Source organism: Protopterus annectens, chromosome 3.part0, assembly GCF_019279795.1.
Source record: "Protopterus annectens isolate FY-2018-M chromosome 3.part0, PAN1.0, whole genome shotgun sequence".
Taxonomy (NCBI): domain Eukaryota; kingdom Metazoa; phylum Chordata; order Ceratodontiformes; family Protopteridae; genus Protopterus; species Protopterus annectens.
In genome coordinates this window covers 1,103,822,149-1,103,848,550 of record NC_056731.1, presented here as the reverse complement: position 1 = coordinate 1,103,848,550, position 26,402 = coordinate 1,103,822,149, and the positions used below count along the sequence as shown (strand labels likewise).

General features: G+C 39.6%; 1 protein-coding gene across 4 annotated transcripts in view; it reads right to left on the bottom strand.

Annotated features, from left to right (window-relative positions):
* The window catches only part of RIPK1 (receptor interacting serine/threonine kinase 1), a 1,251,693-nt gene that overhangs the window by 633,392 nt on the left and 591,899 nt on the right, over positions 1-26,402 (bottom strand). For all 4 annotated transcript variants that reach the window (XM_044065340.1, XM_044065337.1, XM_044065339.1 and 1 more), the window contains exons 6-7: positions 22,854-23,088; positions 967-1,116 (exon numbers count right to left, since the gene is read on the bottom strand). In XM_044065340.1, the coding sequence (XP_043921275.1) occupies positions 967-1,116; positions 22,854-23,088 (385 nt within the window). The remainder of the gene's footprint in view (positions 1-966; positions 1,117-22,853; positions 23,089-26,402) is intronic.

Below are 26,402 nucleotides of genomic sequence, written 5' to 3'. Positions count from 1 at the left end.
ACTCCACAGAGAAGGAGTTCCAGCCGAGAATCGAACAGGAGAACCTCTTGCTGTGAGGCAACAATGCAGATGTGAACAAAAAATAAAAATACAAATCCATTTCAAACTGTAGCTAATATTTTCGGTCATTTGTCTTGTAAGAAGTGAGGATGAATTATTTTACTTTCTGGAGAAGTCAAAGTTCAATTTAATTTTTGGTGATTTCCACACACGTAATACAGCAAATCATGCAAGCGGTTCTCAATGACCTACATTTTACTAACAGCAGTTTTGGTCACTGATGCTTTTGCACTAATTTATAGCTCACACTTTTCTTTATTGCGATACGATTCCTTGGCAGTAAGTCTGTTTCATTTCCTTTTTGTACAACTCTGCAAAGCAATATCCCTTAGACAAGGCAGCTAAGTAACACTGTCACAGCAGTTATTACTAATCATGTAACAATGACACTGCTACATGCTTACTAATAGATACAAGACTGAAACATAAAATAAATAAAAAAAAAATCTGGTTATGAACACTTTGGTATAAGCAAGACAACTCTGAAATGGTCATTGTCTTATCTAGCAATATTATGTAGTGTACGCTGTAATTTTGTATACTACACTGTGAAAGGACAGGAAAAACAAAACTGAAAACTTTCTGAGAACTGTTGTGTCTATGAAGTTCACCAGCAGTGAGCAATACCTCAACTGAGTAGCAACTTTGTACAAAACAGAACTTTTACTGTGTTTGGTACACTAAACAAAGACATTTTTATTCACAGATGACTGCTGAATGAGTAAGGTAGAACTAGCCAGATAAGGCTAGTAGCATTTCTAAACCATGGAAACAAAGCAGTATAAGCATTCTATGTATATAACAAACCGAATGAATGAATGAATAAATAAAATTAAATGTTCATAGTTATGCTGTGGAATATGACTGCTTCTAGGATTAATTTGGTATGCATGTATCTGTCCATACCTTCAAACAGAGGCCTTTTTTGGGGTTCTTCATCCCAGCAGCGCAACATCAGATTAACAATTTCCATTGGAGAATCTTTAGGTACTGTCTCCATGTCTGGTCTGTTGCCGTTCTTGACACACATATACACCTGATTCTCATTCATGGCATCTGGAAGAAGTACATGGTCAGAATTAAGTTAAGAATAAAAAAAAATCCATGAAATACTAACTTTTTAACAGCAACACAATTAATCAGGAACAGTAATGTTAAAAACATTAAAGATGACATGGAATTATATGCATTACTTTTACTACAAAAGCATCCCGCAAAATATATTCAGATTTCTACTGTAGCAGGACACATCTAACTTAAGATGCATGACTTTGTTTAAACAATCAAATACCCACACCAGCAAATACAGTAGGTGTATAACAATTAAAGATAAATAAAAAGCAAAAACTGCACAACTACAGTACATGTGACTTAAAGCTGTTTAACAGGCGTTCACACAGTAAAAGGAAAATAAAAACTAAATGAGAATCAGCCAGATAATATAACCGGCTAGACATTTTGCACAATCCGGCACTCTTTAGTGTATATTCTGCCAGCATAAACATCCCTGTCTACACCCTCTGTTCTCTGATCTTTATTTTCTTCTTTAAACTTTCCACTGGTTTTAAAAGTATGGTTTTAGTCATATCCAGATAAAAAGAAGAAGCAATTCCACTACCACATCCATACAAAATATCTCCAGTTGAGCTAGAGTGGATACTTAACAGTCATTGACACAAGGTTTGCATCACTGGGTTGCTATGTGCTCAACATCTAAATAACTGAATTGATAACTGGGTGATCAACCTGCTGGTTAGTAAACATTCATGTCTGCAGCACACACAACTTGGATTTGAACAGCAAGTTAGTACTGTAGGGCTGAGGAGAAGAAATATTAAATGCAGTGGCAAGTGCACCTCTTACCAGGCATTTAACAGATGATGAATCAAGGGACAGTGCTTCCATTCTTTACTTGTAGGCTTTTTACGCCAGTGATGATCTTAGTTATGAACCTCTGGGGTCTTTCGAGTTGTTTGACATGTCTTGTGAGGTACATTCCAAAGACGGCTTGTACTCAGTAACTGACCTAATCAACACTTAGAACAAGGGAACAATGACTCTTTATATCTGATGTTATTCCATTGGCAATTACCTGTGCTACGTAAAAGGACTTCCTGACCACTGTGGTTACATAATAATCAAAGGAGGTGAGACTTCTCACCAAAGTTCCAAGGTTGCTAACAACATTCTCATTTTGAAGTGGGGTACTGGCTATGCTGTATGCCAGGGAAAGGGTTTGTGTGTCAAATGTGACAGTATTGCAGTTTTTTTGTATTTGGTTTGAGCCCATTGGAATGGGATACAGGTGAATGCCCACAGCAGCAAATGTAGTAGGAAACAAATGGTAACTGGATGTGTGTACTGGGCAGAGAGTTTTTCAGGCAAGGCCCAGTGAATAAGTGTATCAAAGATATATTAACAATAATACAAAGTTACTCTGTACCATACAGTGTAGAGTTGATATCTACCTATAATATGGCATACAGACAGTATAACACCGAGATGGTGTTTGCTGTATGGTCATTTAGTAAAATATGCACAATCTACTTTTATAAGACAGATTTGGTACATGGATGAAGCTACCAGACATGTACAGAACACAATTTATAGACCCCCTGAAATGGCTTAGGTGTGGTGTATATTACACCCCAATCTTCAAAATCAATCAATAAATAAACAAACAAACTGAATTTCAGTTAAGATGGTGCCTTAGTAAAAATATGAGGAATTTGCTTTATTATGGATCATCAGCGGAAAAATGTAGACATTTCAAACATATCTGGATTGTTCAAGTGACTCAGAGGAGGTGAAGTCCATCAGCTGAAAACAGAAGACTTGCAACAAAAACCTTTGTTTCAGAAAAAAACTCAGAAATGATTAGCAAAAGATTTCAAGGGTGCATATCCCCCACACAATCTCTCTTATGGTGGCTGCAACCCTTAAGCAACCACTACCAGAAAATGCCAAACTTCTTCCTCCCACTCCAAAAGCACCCAAAAGAGAAAAAACACATCAACGTCTAGGTATGGATGACTTTGATAGCACATAGCAGTGTTCTGATACTCAGCTGCTCTTCACAGTTCCTGTATACATTCTACTGACCAGTTAGCAAGCTATTTATATCCTTTATGCTCTTGCAGACTGCTGGACTGAAAACTGAAAGTGGTACACAGTTGGTCTGTTGGAAACAGTGAATATTAAGGATACTAAACAGGTATGCCAATGGTTTTCTCATGTACCAAAGTCCTAACTTAACCTAATCTTAGAGGGATACTCAGTTTAATAAAACATCAATACTTAGGGTGAATGCAAGACTCAGCCTGAGTTAAAGGCTTTAGGATCTGAAAAGGGCTTAGTACACATTTGGGTCAATTAGGGAATCATTAGTGGTTTAGAAAAACAGACAAAATGCTTACCAGTGCAACTGTAGCTGCAACACATTCGATTTTGCTTAATGGGAGAAAAACAATGACTTACAAGGTGGCTGCACACTGATTAATATGTTAACTTATAAGCTCTCCCAGTGTGAAAACAGGAACAGTGTGGCCAGTAAATCTGCCAGCTTGAGTAAACTTTGGTTACTGGCTGGTAATTACATTGCTTGGATGCCAGCAAAGAAGACATTTGGAGAACCTGGCAGAAAATTAAGCAGAAAAGGGAATGAGAAAAAGAATCTTGCAGTTATTCAGCAAAAAGCAGTTCAAGTTCCACCTCATCTAGTGGAAAAAATAAAATCAAAGCAATCAGTGGTATTTACAATAAATGAAACACTGAAGGAATATATCAAGTCATATAACAAAAGGATGGAAAATAATAAAAGAAACTTAAGTTTTTCAGATGAACCGATACAACCACAAAAATCAGTATATATAATGAACAAAAGGCTGGCAGAGTTATAGGGTTGTCAAGAAGAGCTATTTCAAAAATAGTTAGAAAACAGATCATTCAAAGGAAACCGATTTTGTGTAGTGTGTTGTCAGGGGTATTTTAAATGTGAAGCGGGAGTCTTATCACTGCAGTTTATGATAGAGATATCAAAGCAAGCAAGTGCTTTTTCTTAGTTGTTAAGACATGCAGACCTTACACTGTAACAAGTTAAGAAAGGCTGGACAGAAGCAAGTTAAAGTTAATAAAATGTAATTTTGGGCTGCTGGAGTCAGGGTGTGATGTGGTGTACAAGTGTAGTAATCAAATTGCATCTTGAATTAATATAATAACTTTCTCTGTTCTTAGGGGTGTGGATGTCTAAACTGATATTCCCTGCAAGATTTTTTTAAAGGAAATGGGTCTGAAAAATAAGACAAAATGATGAAAGACAAGGAAAATAATAAGTTTCTTAAATTTGCAAAGTTATTAGCTATTTCTTCCCTTAACAGTGGGACACACGAAGTCTGCAGGTACAGGCTGCTGGTCATGTGAAATCTAGAGAGTATATTATGAGTGAAACATGCAAATGCTCATTCATACATCTGCAGAGTAACTAGCTATATTCTTCTCACTGCTGACTGCTTTACTTGGAGATGAGCTGTTTATAGGTTCAAGTAAATAATCTTGAGAGCTCATAGTACTCTTTTGAGGGAAATGCAAGATGTACAGTGTAATTAACATTTAAATGTATAGTGGCTAGCAGCTCAGTGAAAAATAAAGTCGGAAACTGTGGATAGTGAGTAAGTTATAGAAGTAGTTGCCTCCCAGCAGCTATAACACTTTAAATGCATTTAATATAACAGTGAACAATTTATTTATTTAAAGGTAGCCCGTGTACTTTTTAAGACTAAATGTTACTGTTTACTGAAAGCATACACGCTGATTTTTACACCTGGGAGGTGAACAGAGTTAAGAAAAGAGCAGAAAACAATCAGTGTTAAGCGGAAACATGTAACGCGCTTTAGTGTAGGTAAGATTAATTTTAGATTATGCAATACTTGTGGGTGCAGACATCAATTTGGGCAACTGCTCCTGCCTGGAGGTGTAAAGTTCATTTGTTGAAAATGTACATAGTTTTCAGTGTTTGTTGTAAGTTAAAAGGGAATGGGGTTCTGAAATTTTATTTACTTTTTTTTTTATACGACTGTTTTTATTGAAGATAAGTCTTGAAAAATGTGACATATGTTCACTTAGAGATGAAAAGCAACTGCATAACAGATCAATCTGCGCATGCAAGCCAACAGTTGGAAAAACTCACTCAAAAGAACAGTCACATATAATAAGTGGGGTAACAAGTTTCTGTCAAAAATATCATAGAATATAAATGGCCTTACAAGTAGAAACAAAAAAAAAAACAAATTATATTAAGAGTTATAGGGTGAGAATGGCAATGTTTCAGAAGACATATTTGGATAGAAATAAACATGTGAATTGATTAAAAAAAAGGATTTCAAGAAAGACATTCAGCAGAATATCAAAGACAAGGAAAGGGGAAGTAATAATACTACTTGCTGGGGAGGACGCCAACAGTGATAGAGAAGGAAACAAAAATCAATAACTAAATTTGTGGTAGTAAGGGGCTATCAGCAGGAGAAGAGGATTACCCTGGCATATATCTACCTTCCACCATATACTGCTAATATGGGGCTTAAAGTGTATTGGCCATGATCTGAAGCAAGTGTAAATAAACCTTTGAAGATGGATACAATAATCCTTATCATATACAGAACTAAATTATATAGTTGTTTTTGCATTTTACTTTGTTGACAAGGAAGCCCCCCCCGGATGTTTTCTTAGAGATGAAAATGCTTGCCAAGACATCATGAAAGGCCAAACCCACAATGCCTCACTTCTTTAATTAATGTATAAACTACTGTATTTTCATGACAAGTGCATCAACTGTAGTTTCTTACATCATACAAAGTTGGTTTGTCAGCTAGTTGCTGCATGTGGAACACCACACATTTTTAACTTAACAGTGACTATGCAGTAGTCAAACCACAAAGTTTTGTTTCCTACAAATAGGTAGGTTGTTTCTGCTCATCTATAATGCATTGCAGCAATATTAAGAAACACTGCTCAATACCTACCATGACATCATTTTGTGGGCACGGTTACTGAAAAAACTAAGTAAACAATGAAACAGAAAAAAAAACACTATTAACTTAATTTTTTTCTAAAATAATTTGCAACGATAAGATGAGGAATATAATGGGAAATGAAAGTAGTTGTAAAATAAATATGCTTACAAAAGTGACAAATACAGTTTAAGAAAAAAATTTGAGACACATAATTAGCTTTCAACAAAGAATATTACTGATGGGTGAGGACTACAATTTGATTGCCAATAGTGAGGATGTATCAAGGGGACCTAGAAGGGAAAATATAACAAAAGAGGGTAGATTTCTGAATAAATATTTGTGAATATTTGGCATGGAAGATATGAAGTCAGTAGAAAGAACTCAGAAAGACATATACATATTATGTCCCACAATCCAAGAATTGGACTAAATTGGAAATAAATTATACTTCCTAGGAGCATGTGTATTTAATTGAAAGCACTGACACACATCCAATAACTATTTCATGTCATCCATTGACAAAACGTATGACAAATATACAAAATAATGAAGTAAACATGAGGCACTGGCTCTTAAGAAATAGGTAGCAGAAATAATTCAACAGTTATTAGTGAAGATAGATTTTCTTCAGAAGGGGTGGGTAGTGAGTGGTATACAATAAAAATGGAGCTTAAAGGCAGGATAGAAATACGAGATAAACAGATGTGGGAAAGAAGTTACAGCAAATATTTAGAAGATTTGACAAATGTCAGTTACAGCAAATATTTAGACAGTTTGACAAAGGTTTCAAAGTATTGCAGAATAAAGGGAATCTCATAGAACACGAAGACACACAACTGCAGAGTGCTAACAGGAAAATAAGGGAGAATTTAGATAAAATGCATGACTTTAGAAATGTCACTGTTAAGCAATTATTTTTTTTATAACAACTCCAGACCAGAAAAGCTTTAGCAAAACAATCCAGGCAACAGAAAGTAGAAAGGGTTATTGTCAAACTTACAGAGTCAAAGACAAGAAAAATAACCAGAGATCCTATTGGGGGTACTACAGATATTTCAGAAAGTTTATGAAAATTTGTATAACATGAAGCAAAATATTCCAACGAATACATAAAACATAACAAAAACAAGCACAATATAAATACTACAGCAGATAGTGCTAATTTATTATTATTTTTGTTTTGTTAGCATGAAACTTCTCAGAAAAACTACACCCAAAACTTCCTGGTCAATAAAGAAAGAAACCTTAGAACAGATAATTCATAAAGCTTATGCATATGCAAATCAGTTACTTCAAATGAATACTTAAAACAGTGAATAAAAGGTAAATCAAAATAAATAAATATGAATCTTATAAATTAATATAGCACTTAGAATAAAATGTATAGTCAAATCATGGTCTATGACATTAACCACAAGTGTAAGAACATCAGAAACTGCACAGTTTATAAACATAGAACACAAAAAGCATCTTGGTAAACAGCATATACGGAAACACTAATATACTTGTACTTTAACAGCCTTAAGTATAGACCAATCTTCATATAGACCCATTTCAATTTTAAGCAATGACTATAAACTGTTTATGCCTATATCAGCTAAAAGAATGACAAAGGTGTTGCCAAACATTTTACAACATTAACAGAACAATGATAATCTAGAGGGAAACAGAGTGCAAGAAAATGCCGCTACTGTTGGTGGGTCTTGATGAAGAGAAAGCATTCGGTACACTCACCTGGGATTTTATGAATAGGACAATGGTAAAAACAAAACAGACACAATAGTTCCTCTTTCTCCTTTGTATTTAGAGCCAGTGACAATGAAAATAAGGGACTTACAAATTCAAGGATATAAACTGCATGGTAATAAAAAAGAAGTTATGTACTCACCATAATGCTCCATCTGAGTAGGTAAATTTCATTTGTCAGCAACCTGTGGGTATCGGATCCATATCAGATCCGAGATGGCAGCTTTAAACAGTTAAGATCCAAGCTCCTCCCCCTTACCCATAATCCCCTGCCATCCCTCTCTGACCTCAGATCGAGTTTGCTATAGTAACACAGAACATTACAAAACAAAGGATCACCTGCACATCCTAACCTGGTGTTATCGGGAGAAAAAGGACAAGGAATCCTTTTAGGATGCACTATAGGTTAGGGGGATGGAGGGGGGGTTGGTTGCTGACAAATGAAGTTTACCTACTCAGATGTAACGTTATGGTGAGTACATAACTTCTTTATCTGAAGTAGTTAACTTCATTTGTTCTTCAACCTGTGGGACAGAGTCCCTAGCTACCCAAACTTGGGAGGTCCTCATGGAAGGATATTCCGGAGCACTGCAGACCCGAAGGATGCTCTCCCTCTGGAAATTATATTCAACTTGTAATGGTTAATGAAAGTATGGGATGAAGCCCAAGTGGCTGCTGAACAAATGTCATTCAAGGACACTCTGGAGCAAAAGGCAGCAGAAGTAGAAATTGATCGGGTAGAATGAGTGTGGACTCCTTCAGGTTCAGGCCGGCCAGAACTCTTATATGCAAGAAGTATACACTGGGAAATCCATCTGGACAATGTAATTTTTGATACTGGTTTGCCCAAAGAGGATTTAGCAAAGGATACAAAGAGTTGCTCAGATTTCCTATGTTCAGCGGTCCTGTGCAAGTAGAATCTCAATTGCCTGTGTACGTCCAGAGAATGTAGTTTGTATTCACCCGTTTTGATAATTTGGAAAGAAAACTGGTAAATTAATAGATTGATTGATATTGGGCTCAGAAGCAACTTTGGGTAGAAAGGAGGGATTGGTCCTGAGGGAAACTCTAGCTTTATGGAAGACCAAGTATTGAGGTTTGGCGCAAAGGGCTTGAAGCTCCGAAACCCTTCTAGCCGAAGTGATAGCAATGAGAAAGGCAGTCTTCCAAGATAAATATTTTAGATCCACCGAAGCTGCAAGTTCAGCAGGTTCAAATGGAGGGGCCGTCAGAGACTGGAAACAAGGGTTAAATCCCATGGAGGGACTGCGTCTTTAACCGGAGGCCTTAAGAGGAAAGTGCCTTTTAAGAAAGTCTTACATAATTTGGAAGAGTCTAAGGGACCAAGATCACTTCCCACATGATAATGGGAAATCGTGGCTAATCGGACTTTGACCGTAGAAGAGCTAGCACCTTGGTCGAATAAAGTTGACAAAAATTCTAACACTGCTGGTATCGGAGCTGCAAAGGGATCCAATTTTCTATGCTCTGCCCAGATTGTAAAGCGTTTCCATTTGCTGTTATAAACCTTTCTCGTAGAAGGTTTATGAGCGGCTACTAAAATAGCCTTAACAGAGGACGAGATACCGGGAGTCCTAGCTATTACTGGAACTGGATCAACCAAGCTGTGAGCTTGAGGTTGTCCAGATTCGGGGTTGATAATCCTAGTGGGTGAGAGATCAGATCCGGGGTGGGATCTAGAATCCATGGAGGATTCACTAGATGAGACCATAGGCATGGGAACCACGTTTGACGAGGCCAGAATGGGGCTATGAGGATCACTCTGCTCCCCAACCGATGGGCTTTCTGCAATAATTTTAGCATTAGGGGAAGAGGGGGATAAGTATAAAGTAGACCGGATGGCCAAACATGCACCAGAGCGTCTCTGGGGGATTCCCTTGGTGGGGGAATTAGAGCGAAGCAGTCACTGCACTTTGCGTTCGAAGGAGACGCAATGAGATCGCAGCAAGGTTGACCCCACTTGAGGAAGATTTGCTTCACTATTCTGGGGTTCAGAGACCACTCGTAAGGTGAGAGGATGGTTCGACTCAGCCTGTCTGCTAAAATGTTCGACCGACCCGGAATGTGCGTTGCTATGAGAAATCGGTTGGTGGAGATCGCCCATTCCCAAACTCTCATGGCCTCTCGACAAAGTGGGTAGGATCTGGTCGTCCCCCCCGTTTGTTGATATACCAGACCACTGACATGTTGTCTGTCTGAATTGCAACTGCCCCTAAGGGAAGAAAGGCCTGGAGTGCTTGCAACGCCAAAAGCACCGCTCTCATCTCTAGGATATTGATATGCAACAAGGTCTCTGAATAGGTCCACATGCCTTGGACAGTTCTGCCCATACAGTGCCCCCCCACCCTAGGCGAGAGGCATCCGTGGTCACAGTGGCTAGAGGTGGGGACATAGAAAAGGGACACCCTTTCTGGAGGTCCGGGGACTGGATCCACCAGAGCAGGGATTTCCTGCAAACCCTGCTGAGGGAAATGGGTGAACTCAGTGGATGTTGCAGGATGGACCACTGAACCTGCAAGGTCCATTGTAGTATCCTCATGTTCAAGTGCGCTAAAGGTAGCAGACTGATTGTTGCCACCATGGAACCTAAAGCCCTCGGAACCAATTCCGCTGGAGGAGCCGAGGACTGTAGAAGGGCCAGTACATGGAGCTTCAGAGTTCGAAGCCGGTCCGGAGTTCAGAAGACTTTCAACAGGTTTGTGTCTAACCTGGCTCCTATGAAGTCAAAGATCTGGGTTGGTTGAAGGGAAGGTTTCTTGAGGTTGATTGTGATTCCCAGCCGGGAGGCCAAGTGAAGGAAGTAATTGCTGGCTGAGCATAGTAGATGCCTGGTGGGGGCGGTCAGGAGCCAGTCGTCCAGGTACGGGAAGACCTGTATTCCCTGGAGTCTCAGGTGGGCCACTACAACTGCCAAAACTTTGGTGAACGCCCTGGGGGCTGTGGTGAGACCAAAGGGAAGGGCCCTGAACTGGTAGTGGCTGGCTCCTAGCCGGAAGCGGAGAAACCTTCTGGATCGTCTGTCCATCAAAATGTGGTAGTACGCATCCTTGAGGTCTATCGAGCACATCCAGTCGTTCTACTGTAAGAGTGGGAGAATGGATTCAATGGTAACCATCCAGAACTTCTCTTTGGGCACTGACAGGTTTAGAAAGGACAGGTTGAGGATTGGCCTCAAGTCCCCCGTCTTTTTTGGCACCAGAATGAACCTGGAGTAAAAGCCCGATCAAGATTGGTCTCCGGGGACGTGCTGGATTGCTCTTTTTTCTAGCAGCTGGTTTATTTCTGCGGCTGCTGCCTCCCTTTGATTGGGTGGGACATCAGGGAGGCTCCAGCGTCTGGGAGGGGGATACAGAAAGGGAATTTTGTAACCGCTGGATATGATTCGAAGCACCCAGCGATCTGTTGTAATGGACTCCCAAACTGCTAGGTGCCTCGAGAAGTGCCCCCCGACTGCATCCAGAGTGGAACAGTCGGGTAACCCTTCAGGGCTGCTGCACGGGTCGATCAGAAAAGGGTTCTCTTGACCCGAAATTCTTCGGTCCCCCCCTGCCTCTGGGCCGTCGTCCACCCTGTCGTCCTCTGCCTCTGAAGGACGAGGGGTCCGGAGCGAAACGGGACTGTTGAGACTTCCGGAACCACATCTTCTTTTGCCCCTTTTGGTTCCTAGAGAAAGACCTCTGGGGAGCAGAGTAGCGGACTCCGATGGCAGACGTCTTCCAGTCTTTCTCGCTCTGGACCAGCATGTCGCGGACGGTCTTGCCAAATAGCGAAGAACCGTCAAATGGGGCATTTGCGAAGGACGCCTTGAAGGGTTCTGCAAAATCCCAAAGGTGGAGCCAAGCATGTCATCGTAAGACAATGCCCGCTCTGCTAGCTCTAGCGGCTCCTTCTGTAGCATGGGAAAAGAGCCGCATAGAGGTGTTCGAAATGGACTTAAGAGTGGCCATTCGAGCTGACAATACCTTCTTATCCTCGGCCGACATGGACTCTGGGGGCGACCCGGCGTATTCCTTAATGAGATCCCGCTGGAGTCGTATCACGTGTGCCATATAATTCAGCGACCTTACGGAGAAGGTAGCTGAAGCGAACATCCGCTTCCCCAGGCGGTCCATCGTCCCAGTCTCCTTGTCGGGAGGGTGGACCGAGGAACTCTCCTGGGCTAGTTCCTTCTTGGTGGCGGCCGCCACCAACATGGCATCTACTGGAGCACCCTTGCTCCAAACTGTCCTATCAGTGGGGGGACTGAGGATTCTATCTGGTCTCTTAGGAATGGGCTCCACAGTGTCCAGTTCCTTCCATACCCTGGTAGTAATCAGATCTACCAGGGGATCGGCGGGAGGGGACACCCAAGAGGTAGATGGGCCTGCGTCAAACCCCTCCAGAAACACAGACACATCCGAGGAAGGTTTTTGGGCTGACCACCCCCCTCTAATTCGAAGCATTTCCATAATGTCTCCGAAGGAGACGTCCTCGGGGGGGCGACCTTGGGGAACCTTCCCCTTCCTCTAAGTCTGTGTCCTCCTTCAAGGACTCAGGTGAGTCCAAGTGCCTCCTCTTGCACTTACATTTGTGAGGAACCTCCTCGGGGGGGTTGTCCAAAGAGGCCTCACCAACCACATCTTGTTCCTCCAAGGGAACCATCTGGGACGTAGGCGCAGGCTGTCCCTGGGGCTGGGTGATGGAAGGTAGGCCAGTCTGAGAAAGAGTGCAGGGTGGAACCATAGAAGGAGCCTGGGGCCTCGAATCCCTCAACAATACCCTCTCCACAACATCGAATGCCAAAGGAGAACTGCTCTCTCTTGGATCCAAGAGCAGTCCCCTCAGATCCGATGTGTGGATCGGAGCCGGCGCCGAAGCAATCGAATCCGAAGGGCCAGTATGCTCCGACCGAGACTGAGCCGAAGACACACTGACACCTCCGGATCCGAAGCTCAGCTCTCGGCTCCGAGAGCTTGGATCCGAAAAGGGACCCGACAAACTCTAGGGTGCGGTCGGAGCCGAAGTACGAAGTACTATCGGCGCCGAACCTCCCACGGCTCCTATGCAACCCGGATCCAAAGGCTACGAACCGCAGAAGTGGGTCAGAGAAGGAGCAATCGGGGCGAAAAAGGGGGTCGAGCTCCCCCCAAGAGGGGGGGGCAGGAGCACTCCCATCTGCAGCTGGGTCTGGAGGAACCTACGCATCATCCGGTCCACATCTGCATCAGACAAGATTCGGGTGGACCTAGAAGAGGCCACCAAGGCGGGCCGGGAGTGCTGCCTTGATGACCTCGAAGGCGACCGGCTCCAGGGAGAAACGAGGTGAATGGAGCCGGGAAGGAGAAGGCCCGGAAGCCCTGGGAGAGGCTGCTTGTTTAGCCGGCGGAGCTGAGGAGGAAGACTCGGCCCGCTGCTTGTGATGTCTCTCCTTTTTCCTCTCCCGCCTTGCTTCCCTCTCCTCCTAGCCTAAGGTGTGAGGATGAATCCCGGCCAGGGGAGCAGGGATGGAAGGAGGCACTGCTGCAGCAGGTGCCACGGAGGGAGAGGAGGACGAAGTCGAGTCCGGGGACAAAAGTCCCGCCAGAATCAACTTTGACCTCCAGTCCTTTAGGGCCTTACGGTTGAAGGCTGCACAAATAGTGCAGCCTGAGGAGAGGTGGTCAACCCCAAGGCAGATACACCAAGTGTGGCCATCCGCTGGGGATAGCTTATGGCCACACTCGGTGCATTTAGAGAAGAAGATTTTTGGGGCCTCAGACATAGTCTGACTAAAAAAACACAAGGCCCAACACACATGGGGGAAGGGGAGGAAATTAAACTACACTAAAGATAACAAGTTAACAAATTTTAGAACTAAAAATTCTAACTAGGGAGCAACACACACAACAGCAATTTAGCTACAAGAAAAAAAAGGGTAGATAATAAGAATTTTTTCCTCACTAGACGACTAACTCCCACGCCTGGAACTCATTCTAAGCTGCTGATTCAACCACGGCAAATGAGATCTGAGGTCAGAGAAGGATGGCAGGGGATTGTGGGTAAGGGGAGGAGCTCGGATCTTAGCTGTTTAAAGCTGCCGGCCTGGATCTGATATGGATCCGATACTCACAGGTTGATGAACAAATGAAGTTAACTACTTCAGATGAAATGTTACCTTCAGTTGCAGATGATATTACTTTTCACTTGAAAAATACAGAGAAGGTCATTTTGGTGTTGTGAAACATTCTGAGACAGTTTCAAGTCTTTTTTGGGATGTAGAATTAATGAAGACAATACAAAGGCTAGAATGGCAAAAATATGTACCCTCACATGAAATAGTTCAGCAATGCCCATATTTATGGGGACATAAAAAGATCAAGTATTTAAGTGTATGGAATAAAATCGATTCTGTTACAGCAGCTAAGGATATGTAGGAAGAAGCTAAATAAAAGACAATAAAAATCGAGAAACTGGAAGCTCTTGGTTATGGATACAGATAGTAACATGCAAGCAATGAAAATGTTATCAGCCTCTATTTTTTTTTAAACAGGTCAGGTACATTTTTAACAACCAGAAAAAATTGAGGACAATTTATTTGGGAGGGGATGGCAGCAAGATTTTTGCGAAATATGTTGCTTCCCCTAGAAGAAATTAGTTTAGAATTACCTGATTTGAAGGGATACTTTACAGCAACACCGTTCAGGTTCATAAACATAAGACAAGCAGATGGATACAAATCAAAGTGGATGATGAAACAGGATGTAGTTCAAGAAATAAGGAGAGATTAAGATACATATCCTAAAAAAGAATAACAACCACTATCTTTTAAAACAGCATTCTCCTTAAAACAGGCAATGGGAGGGGTGGAAGTTACTGGCAAAAAATTAACAAAGGAACCAAGGTATTTGGAGCAAACAACTAGTGATGGAAAGGTGAGTGGAATGAGGCTAAGCAGAAGACTGGACTGCAGACTGCCCTCCCTACCAGGGATTAATGTCAGACTATAGGCAGAGAGAAAGGGACAGGGAAGTACTAAGCAAAAGATCAGCTCTGGTATGGTTTTTAGCAGAGTCTAAAACAGAAGCTGCTGCTTAAAATGGGATAATTAGTAAGGCATATAATATATTGCATGATGACTGTAAGACCTGATCAGAGGAGGTTAGCAAAGATTGGGAAGAGAGACTGGGAAAGCAATTAACAAAAGAACAATGGGAGGACATCTGCATGGCTCCCAAGTATGAAATGAAGTCCAGAAGGTCTAGGGTTTTTGTTTGAAAGTGTTTGGACAGATATTTTTTATATCTCAAGTAGAATTTAGAGAAGTTTTACTCAAGTAGACAGCAAACACTGTGACTGTGATGGGAAAGAACAAGGTGACTGGGAACAAGTTTTTTTTTTAATGTAATGTGTTGGTAGATTTTAGAAACTCACTATACAGCTCTCTGTCAGAAATGTTGGGGAACACATTGTTGTAAATAAAGAAATTATTATTTTGAGATGGGACACAGAATCTGAATTGCCTTGACAGAGTAACACCCAAGTTTAATGCTATTGGGTGCCAAAAAGCAATTTCTACAAAATGGAAATCAAAATCTAAACCAACTGTAACTAAAAAACAAATAAAATAAATGTTACTCAGAGAAGCAAACTACTGAAGTGCAAGAAACCACGATCCAACAAAATAAAAATGTACTCAGAAGCTTCAGATCACAATAACAATGGTAAAAAACTTCAGTTTAAATAACACAACCAATAAAGTGTGTATTCAATCAACAAGTGCATTCATAGTTGCTATCCAATTCATTAAAAGGTGTACCCTCAAGTTAGGATTAACTGTATGTCATGTTTAAAGGCATAACTAAAACCTACAGTCCACTACATAGACACAAACAGAATAGATGTCTCAAAATTGTATGTTCAATAATTAAAAACCGTTTATCACTTTTAAATAAAACATAATAAAATAGAGCCAAAAGGTTCAATACATAGGCACAAACTTAATGTACTATTTCAAGTTCAATACATAGACACAAACTTAATGTACTATTTTAGCTTTTAAAGTAGGCTGTATAGAAATGTGGTCATTTAAGCCTAGACCATAATGTGCTCTTAACATAAAAATCCATCTAAGTTCTGCTTGGTAGGTAGCATGTACTATATCACCCCTCCTAGCATTTTTGTGTATGGTTTCTAAGATTAGAAACATTATCCATATGTATTAATGTGTTTAGCAACTGCACTACAGTTCATCCCTCTACGTGCACAATATAATGATCATACATTCTTTCATGTAGGCATCTGTTAGTTTTGCCTACATAAAATGAGTGACAATCAGTGCAGCTTGCTAAGTATACTAAATTCTTAGTGTTGCAGTCAGTCAGGGGCAAGGTGTCAAACTCTCTCTGGCCTTGTGGATGCACAAATGTGGGTGATTCATCTGTATACATGTAAAGAACATGCATTACATTTTCTTGTCCAATTCATCCATATTTTTGGGATAGCACATTCTGTGACATAGAGATTTCTTATTCCTGTATCCAAAGTTGGGTTTGTTTCCCACTAGTCTAGATATATCATGATCTGTACTTAGTATGTGCCAATGTTTAAATATAATATCCCTAATACTCTTCTCATCAATGGAATAGGTCAATCCAAAAAAGAGTTTACTGTCTGGAGTAGCCTTTATTGGACGTCTTGTGTCAGGTAGGGAGAAATATGGTCTCTCTGAAGTTTCTCTTAATTGCCTCACTGTATTCTGTGGATTATCTACTTCAGAATTATGGTATCCTCTAGATAAAAATTGTACAATCGACTAGTTCTCAAATTTTGACCCTTAAGCACATTAGTAAATACGTGTTGTGGGTGCATACTAGTACGATGTAAAAATGTGGGTCAGTAGCTTTCTTTCCTATACAACTTAGTATAGAGGACACCATCATCTCCTTTCTACAACTGAACATCTAAAAAAATCAATCATCTGATCAGAGTGTTAACATGTAAACTTTAGAAATACAGTGCTACAATTTAATTCAATAACAAAGTGACACAAATGTCCCTAACTTACATTTGTTTATCGTGCTAGTCCAGCTGGATATATGTCCATTTTCAGCAGAGTTTGTGGACTTCCTGTCCACAACAAAAATAAACAGTCTAACAAAGCAACAATAAAAGGTTACATACTGGCTGCATCCACCGGAATCAAATATTGCTTAATCTTCCCATGCTACCATGACCAAGTTGGCGTAGCTATTGGCACATGATGTGCCCATAGCTATGCCAGATGTCTGATGGTAGTAATTGCCATTAAAAGTAAAGACATTGTACAAATAAGGAAATTATTCCAATAATTATTTTAAAATTGCTCATAATTCCTTTTTTTTAGTTAAATGGAGTATAACCACTGATCTTTGGGGGTATACAAGTACATTACTGTTACTTAAAGAACCAGACAGTAACATGTGAAAGTTGCATGTAAAACAGAGAAGAATTTAATTGAGGTTCATCACATTAAAATTACATATTCTAATACTAGCACTAACAGCACCTAAAGTAGCTCATGGGTTACAAAGCATGGTGCCATCTGCATGCTGACAGGATAGGATAGGCATCCTTACTGGAAACATAACTGTGGTATGTGTAGGGTTTAAGTCTTTTGACATATGATTAGAATAGACTATTAAAAATACTTAATTTCATATATTTACATTAACAAAACAAAAATGATGTGGGTACTTTTATGACAGGGGGACTACAAAAGCAGTGAGTGTTAAAGGAAAAATAGGACAGAGGCACAGACAAATACTGGCTTATGTACATTGTATGAATAATAGTGTTTTAGTATTCTAATATTTAGCCTAATATATCATAATGGTAACTCCTATATGATGGATGATTGTGCATTATGACACAATTTTGCCATTGACAGTTGTCATCTAACGTGCACAGTCATGTAGATTAATATTGTTGTTTTGAAATACTGTGAAAATATTATGTATAATTTACATTGTTTGTACAATATTACAAAGCAGCAGTGTGCTACTGGCTGTTATCATATACGAGTAGAAAGTCCTCTATCAGAAAAAAAAACAATTAATTCACTGATATGTTGTGTCCATCTTGTATGGTCATAAAAATCTAACCCACTGTTCGAACAAAATACAAATGATTTTTGGCAAGTAAAACACTATTTTTCTTAAATAAATTTAAAATATAAATTCAGTGTCACAAGGCTTTGATACTAAAAACCAGTGTGTAGCACATCATCTAACAAACAACATATTTTGCACTTTTTTGTAACTTTCATTGTTTAAGAGATACTGTAAATCATATGAGGTGTTCTCTGAAAATATAATTGGGAGAAAACATCTCTGGAAGCAATATTTGTAACTTTCATTGTTTATGAGATACTGTAAATCATATGAGGTGTTCTCTGAAAATATAATTGGGAGAAAACATCTCTGGAAGCAAACATTTTCTTGTCTTAAGAGACATCTGGAAGTAAAGTGATTAATTAGCCTACTGCTGCTCAGGGCTGGCAACCTCAGTTCCATATATTTAATACAGCTTCTGAATTCCCACACCATGTTATCAATACACATAACCGTCCTTAATTGAACTATGTATGCTTTGTCTTGCCTCATACTTCACAGCGAGAGACTACCAAGCCGCTTAGAGTGCATAAGTTCTAATGTATCATGGGACAAAAAATTGTGACAGTCCCGCTGTTCCCTTGAAACTGACAACACTTATTTCTCAAATATCTTACCTAATGTGCCTATCCACTATTTCCCCTCATTCCTTCCTCAAGTTATCCCCATTTTTCTTATCCTAAAATTATTGACCTTCACACCATTTCTTCCCTCTAACTTATCTGGTCTTTCTAACCTTAGGCTTTAAGAATCCTTTCCCATCCTCGTAAGTAAAGTAATTGTACTTTCTTCTGATGTCTCTCCACCATTCTTCTACTCCATTCAGTAAAAGTATAAACTTCCAACATGACACAACATGATAACCATACTCTCTTTCTCATCATACACGCTTTCTCATTCGCCTCTACAAATATTCTACAACGGTGCTTGATTGCCTGGCACTATCAAACATAAGCAATTTTCGTACATCCTTCTCTCCACACCTTTAACATTTGCACTCATCCAAATTCCAATACTTCTGTAATTGCAGGGGACTTCTGAACCATATGTGCAACTATCTTATACACTGAGTCCATATAGTAGGTATAACTTTTAATTTATCACATTTTCTTAGCACCTCAGCCCAATCCTCTTCAGATATATCAACACATCCCCAACACAAACTATCTTCTTATTTTTTTAATCTGCTGTCTACATTCACTTTCAACTACCCTTGCATTAATCTTACCTTATTTGACTTCTAATTGTAAATCACTTAACTCATGAACAATGATAATCATCTCCTCTTCCTGAATTGATTAAATTATACCTAACCTTACTAACCATGCTTTAACAGCAATTTCAGCTGCATAAATTGAAACTATTTCCCTGCTTTCAAAACAAAACTTTATATCCCTCCTTCACAATTTATAAATCTCCAACTTATATTTTAATATTAGGGGTCTTTAACACACTCAGTCTGATTTCCCCAAATTTCTTTCATCTGCATCTGTGTTCGTGTTCTACATCTCCAAAATCTTCTTTAATTTGTTCCTCCTCCCACTTCTCATCTGTGACTTCCTCAATTTCCTTATTACTAACACTAGCATTATTGCCTGCAGATACATCTGGATGACAGGCATGCCCAATTCTCCCCGTCTTCTACTCAATAATAATCTTTTTTTTATATTTTACTTCTCTTATTATTCCATCCATACATGCCTAAACATATATGTGTGTGTGTGTGTGTGTGTGTGTGTGTGTGTGTGTGTGGGGGGGGGTCTAGGACTATTCATTGAAAGCACATTTCACTGAAACTCAAATGACTGTGCACAAATCAATGAAAGCACAATTCACTGAAACACATTTCACTGAAAGTTATATATGGCCTTTTCCCCACTGTAGTGCAACCCTGGAGTTAAAATATATAGTAAGGGGGGGTGTGGGGGACACCGGCCCCCACAAAGTTTGGATATATATTAAGTTTAGAAAAGAGTAATTTATTAAAATTGCAAGTATCCATGTGTATAGTTCAAAATATTTAAAATAGGTGGGGGACTATGCCCCCCACACCCCCCAATGTGGGGGTGGTGCCCCCACAACTCCCCTTACTACATATTCTAACTCCAGGGTCGCACTACAGTGGGGAAAAGGCCATATATAAACTTTCACTGCAATGTGTTTCAGTGAAATGTGTTTTCAGTGACTTGAGCTTTAAGTGAATTGTGCACAGTGAAATGTGTTTCTGTGAAATGTGTTTTCAGTGAATAGTCCTAGACCTGTGTGTGTGTGTGTGTACATTATATATATATATATATATATATATATATATATATATATATATATATATATATACACAAATATATATATTTTTACTACTGAAAGCTTGAACCTGCATAGGTCGACTAGTCACATGGTTGACCCGAAATACTGAATCCGGAAAAGTGAAATTGCGGCCAAGTTGAAAATGAATACATAGACACCCATACTTCGATGTATTCAACATAGCAAACCATACCGTGACATTCCATAGTCAATGGTATGTGCATTTTAGTATTTTGCAGGAGGACAAGCCCCCCGGCTCCCCCACACTCCCTGCAAACTATATATACCAACTCAGAGATTGTACTACAGTGAGGAAATAAGTTAATTCCCTGTTCCTCACTGAACCGCGACCTCCATTCAAAATTCCGAGCTCAAATACTCAAACTACACTACCCATTCAATGTGGTATAGTCGATGTATTTGGGTTTGCAAAACTGCCCATTGGAAAATTGCATTTTGACATTGTCACTCTTGATCGAATGAAGTTCGCAATGGTGACTGTAAACTATATATGAAATACCCCACCATCTGCACAGTTATTCTTCCCAACATATTAGATTTAGTAAATCATCTATTCAACAAACCATTAACTTTGATTAATAACACACTTCAATTTTTTGCACTGTCTGACTTGAAGTTCACCAAGCTCTTAAATTCAATGACACAACCCCCTTGTTCCTTCCTATCAACTTTTCTTTTATTCTACCGTTTCCAGAATTCCTATTCTCACTTGCACTCTCTTACTCTGGTTACATTCAAGCCCCGAATTCCATTTAAATTCTTCAAATATTCTTCAAATTTCTTCCATCAATAGCTCCAACCTATATGTTGCCTTCATACAAGCATCAGTAAAAACATTTTCCACGTACAGTGTAGCACTGATGTTAGTATAATAACATATTTTGGCCCACGAAGCTTTGGTTTCCTATGCTCTTAGCACATCCTGGGACAAAATAGCTTAGAATCTGTGCATATCTTTTCCACAGTTGAGCAGGCCACAGATATTAACTCAGAACAGAGTCGCTAAATTGTCAACATGGCTGTTGAGGATAAGAAAAACACTGACTTTGTCTTACTCAGGGACCGAAGAGTTTCAACACTCCTGAAGCTTTATCAGACTTGTCTGGTGTAACATTCTATACTACAACAGTAAAGCTTCATCTATTATCACTCTGCTTCCCTGGCAGCTACTTTCAAATGTTTGCTCTCTCTCTATGAGATGCTAAGAGATTCAGAAGTGCCTTGCTACATATAAGGGCCCCAGAAGGGACACTTTTTTTTGCCATGGATTTGGACAGTTATATAGCAATGTTAATGTAGCCTACAAATGAGCCCATGGCACCTGCAAACATAAAGACTGACCTAGAAAACTTGCTCTGGTGCAGTCAGCTCAACTATGCAGCACACTTACTTTTAATCACGCATATTTTTACGACTACAGTGATTTTAGATTTCTGATTCAGACAGACTATCATTACACTAATGAATAATGCCCTCATGGGAGCAGGAAGTGTCAGTCTCTATACTCAAAAAAAGATACATATATTAAAATGAAATACGTAATGATTTCTCGAGTGAACACAGCTACACAGAGGGTACAGATACAACTCCCCTGAGAGACCATTGGATAAAAGAATCTTGTTAAGTGGAGTGCTCAGTTTATCCCGTTTTGTTACTGTAGTGCTAAAATGCCTATCACTTCCTAAACGAGCATCAATTTTAGTTGTACAGTGGATTTCACTGCTGTTGCCACAATGTCTCTCTCTCCCAGAGATGATCTAAGACTGCAGTCTGCACGCCATTATTCTCAACAATCAGACCAGTTACCAAGGCTAACAGAAATGCCCTCTGAAATCTGCCTCATAAGTGGCAGTTCTACCATCTGTCTTACAAAGCAAGTATATTGCTTACACAGTCTGTCAATGTTACACTGCTCTGAAGGATGGAAAGACACCAAAACACTGAGTTCACTCAGTAACACCCCTTCTACAAGTATATCCTTCACTGCAGTATGCTTCTCACCACCATCCCCTTCACACCAAAAATAAAAGTCATTTGGCACCTCTTTCTGACCTAACAGGAAACATACATGTGTATATACAGTCTATCCTCAGGCAAAACTCTTACACACACAGTATAAATTATCATGATACGATAAAGTGGAAACTGAAAATCAGATTTTACATATGAAACAAAGAGCACCGAATAAATCTGAAGATTTAAGACGTGTACCATGCTGAATTCATTCCCTTAGTTATGAGATACTCCTTCCAGACAAGCTGAAAGGAGGAGAAAACTATGCCAATGCTGTACGGATTTGAAGGGCATGCTATACAAAACAATGCCACTAAAGTAACTTTTTATTCTGCGCCTCCTGTACAGTCACCTATTACTTATACAGCTGTTCCATTATGTCACGCTGCCATGTGCAGCATCTACATGTGTAATTCTTTGTCATGTTCAAAACAAATGAAGGTTACAAAAGAGTGTGGGTGTGAGTGTGAGTGTGCGTGTGAGTGTGCGTGTGAGTGTGAGTGTGAGTGTGCGTGTCTCTGTATGAGAAACATATTCTGAAAATGAACATGGACTTTCCCAGAGATGGACATACTTTCATAAGGTTCTCTACTGGTCAGAATGACCCACACAACTATGGCAAAGCTGTAGACATCTGACTTTTCGGTAGGTTTGGTATTGATGCATTTCAGGTGTTCAGGAGCCATGTAAGAGAGTGTTCCTCCATTTTTCTCCAAGTTATTGCTAGTCTTGCTTTTTCTCAACCTGTTGGTCTCCTCTTTTGTCAGCTTGCTCCATGTTGTAAAGGAGGCTACACCAAGATCAGCTATCTGTAAATCAAAGTAACATTGTGCATTAATAGAAATACTAATATGTTCATTTTTTCCTATAAACAAATGCTGTGTGTATTTAGTACATTAGTTACCATTAAAAATACTGACTTTCTTAGTGGATAGCAGCAAGAAGTAATGCTTATTCTCATTGCAGTAGTACATCAAGAAACACTGCTTTAAACAAAAGGAACAGGTGTCTGAAAATAGGTATCTAAATCTAAATAATACACCTGAGAAGACCTTTATAATAGAAAATGCCAAGTTACAGGTTAACGTGCATTCTGCTCAGAGTACCAGAAATGCCTAATGTTACAGCAGTGAAAAAAAACAGCTGCTTCTGATTCTTCCTGTAAAGGTGAGTGCTTTTTTATAATGAAACTGCACATAAGAAAACTACAAGGCATATTAGCAGTTAGCTGTGCTTACACCTGACTCAGATAGACCATCATCACACAAATGAACACTGCTCTCATGGGGAAAGAAAGCGCCAGTCTCTATATCTTGGACTTTGTCTACATATAATTTCTCTCCCAAAAGTTAAAATAACAAGACACAGTAAATCAAATTATAGAGGGTGAATTATCTTTAAATACAGATCTTGTGGAAGATGAATTAAAAGACTACACTGTAGATCATTATTATCTGTGTTACTTACATATGCAGCAGTCTGACTAGACAAATACTGAGCCTCCACACACACTCATGTTTACCACCCTATAGAGCACAGCCATCCCCAGCCCTTCAGAACACAATTCTTTCCTTTTATATCCACTAGAACGTAGAACTCATAAGGAATTCCGGGGGTAGTGCACTTTCATGTCCTACAACAAATAGTTACAGAACACAGGAATCAAATTTGATCTATTCTGTGCGCAATGCAAATGGCAGACCGTCTAAGACCTGTAGTGATCTGATCAACAAGCCTGTTCTTGGAAGCCTCGATCACCCCTTGTTTACAGAATCTTGCACTGTACTCGCATATAATCCCAGAAATCACATCTCAACATATTGGCCACCCTTACTGCAAACCATATCTCTCAACTTCTTAGTGCAAGAAATCTGGATAAAGCCTATAATAATTGGGGGACAAATTCCCCAAAATAAGAACAGATTTTAAATATTGCTCTTATAAACTTAGAAGGTTGCTAGAATAACAGAATTTGTCTCAGCATGCATTTTCTGAAGGATATGAAATCTGACACTTAAATGTATGTCATTATTTAGTCACTTCAATCCTCAGTGATTTGCCAGAAAACCACACATTTTATGTGGAACAGACAGAAAATATGAAGCAGAAATCTGTACATTCTGCAAAACTCTCGACAGCTAAGAGGTATGCAACAAACACAGGCATTTGCTTACAACACTCACCCATCTTTCCACAGGCCATCCAGAAAGTAGTAGCTCTTTGACTATGGACTGCAACAGTTTGCCTCAGATGGAAGTGGTCACTCTTCCCATTGAAAGACAAGAGTGTAGATCCCATTTACTGCACACCTCTTGCCTGAACCTCCCCCTTTTAAGTATTTTTTCTCTGTTTACAAAAATGATGTCTTGAAGTTATTTGCTATCAGGAATTCAACCGTGGTTTCAACCATCACTGTAGAACTTACCTTCTTTCCCTTTGTAGATAGGAATGGTTTTGTTTTGGGACACCCCACTCAGTTTAGCACAAGGGACTGCTAACTTGTTGGTCTTCTTAACTGTGCAATATGCTACTGAATTTTACCTAGACATCTTGTAAAACAAATAAACTGCTTAGTTTTTTCCTGTTTGCATTTTTTTTATTTAATTGGCCTCTCTGATAACTGCATCTACTCTCAGTATAGAATAAAATCAACTGAATGGCCACGAGTATGTCAATTAAACATAAGCAGGGTGTTCGCCTTAGATGCTTGTGGCCACAGTCTGTGTACAAACCTGAGATGTCAGAGATCAAGGAGAAAAGTGTTAAGTTACAGTTCTTTCTGGAGGCACGATGAAACTACAGAACACCTTAATGATTTACGGAACACACCAGAGATCTGTGGTCAACCATTATGTCTAATAGCAGTAGCTGATGATGTCTTGAGGATGTGCAGACAGTGTGTGTGTGTCCACTGCTTGTTACTATACACAAAGTGATAGTGACAGGAAACACGAAGGAAAAACAGGATTGCAAAAGCTGAGGTAGAAGGACCACTGTAGTGAATGACTCTCTCTCATTCAACCTGAAAACACATCTAATGAACAGCTCTATACTGACTTGTAGAAAAAGTTACTCCGTTTCTGGTCTCTGGATTAAACCATAATTCTACACTGTGGAAATGCTCATCAAAATGAGTGAAGTGTTGGACAGATTTCAGGAATAGCTGGACTGGTAATTTCCTATGCTGTCATGACAAACCATGTGGCTAAAGCCATAACACGCGTGCTTCTGTTTCTCATTACTCATAGATGGCATTTTCTACCTACATGTACTTAAAGTAAGGTAGCGAGGTGAATTGACAGTTAACATTTGTTGTTCACATGCTTGAACTTTCAGTATAGTTATAAACACAGCACAGGAACAAACCAATAAACAAAAGAGAAAGAGCAACCGGCACTCAGGCAGCACAACTCTTTATTTAAGAGTAAATATATAAAGAGTTGTGCTGCCTGAGTGCCGGTTGCACTTTCAGTATAGTTCTTATGCAGGTAACCTGCTGGGTAGTATTTGCATGGTCTTGATATATTTGAGTGGATTTCTGTCTTCCTCTAAAATTCTGATAGGCTAACTAGCAATACTGCATTGTTAATAGATGCACAGGAAAGAGAGGATGCATTAGTGTACCTCCTTTTTTCCATCTGGGTCTGGTTCTTGCCTGTAAGAACTGATTGCTGGGATAGATTCCAACCACCATAACTCGAATGAAAGCAAGTAAAGAAGTGGATGTTTGTAATTATGTGCAAGTTTTACTAAAATACTTTGTTTAGTGACATACTTCTTAGGATCCTAGAGCTAAGTTGAAACAAAGTCTGCATGTAAAAACTGCCATGTTTATGTAATGAAATCACTCATCCTTAGCTTCTTGCTTACACACACTCGTTTTGGTAAAAATACCTCCCACCAAAACCAAATACTTTCTTGACTCCTCAGCTCCATATTCTTTAATGGTCTAATCTTTCCTAATTTATATCTGTAATGTATTAACATGTTTACACTCATTTATACTCAACACATTATCCATGTCATCTTTATTCTGCAGTTTATGTAGTATGTTCCCCAGAATTACTGCTGACTGTACAGTATATTACACATATAAAAAAGCACTCCAGAAACTGCAGCACCG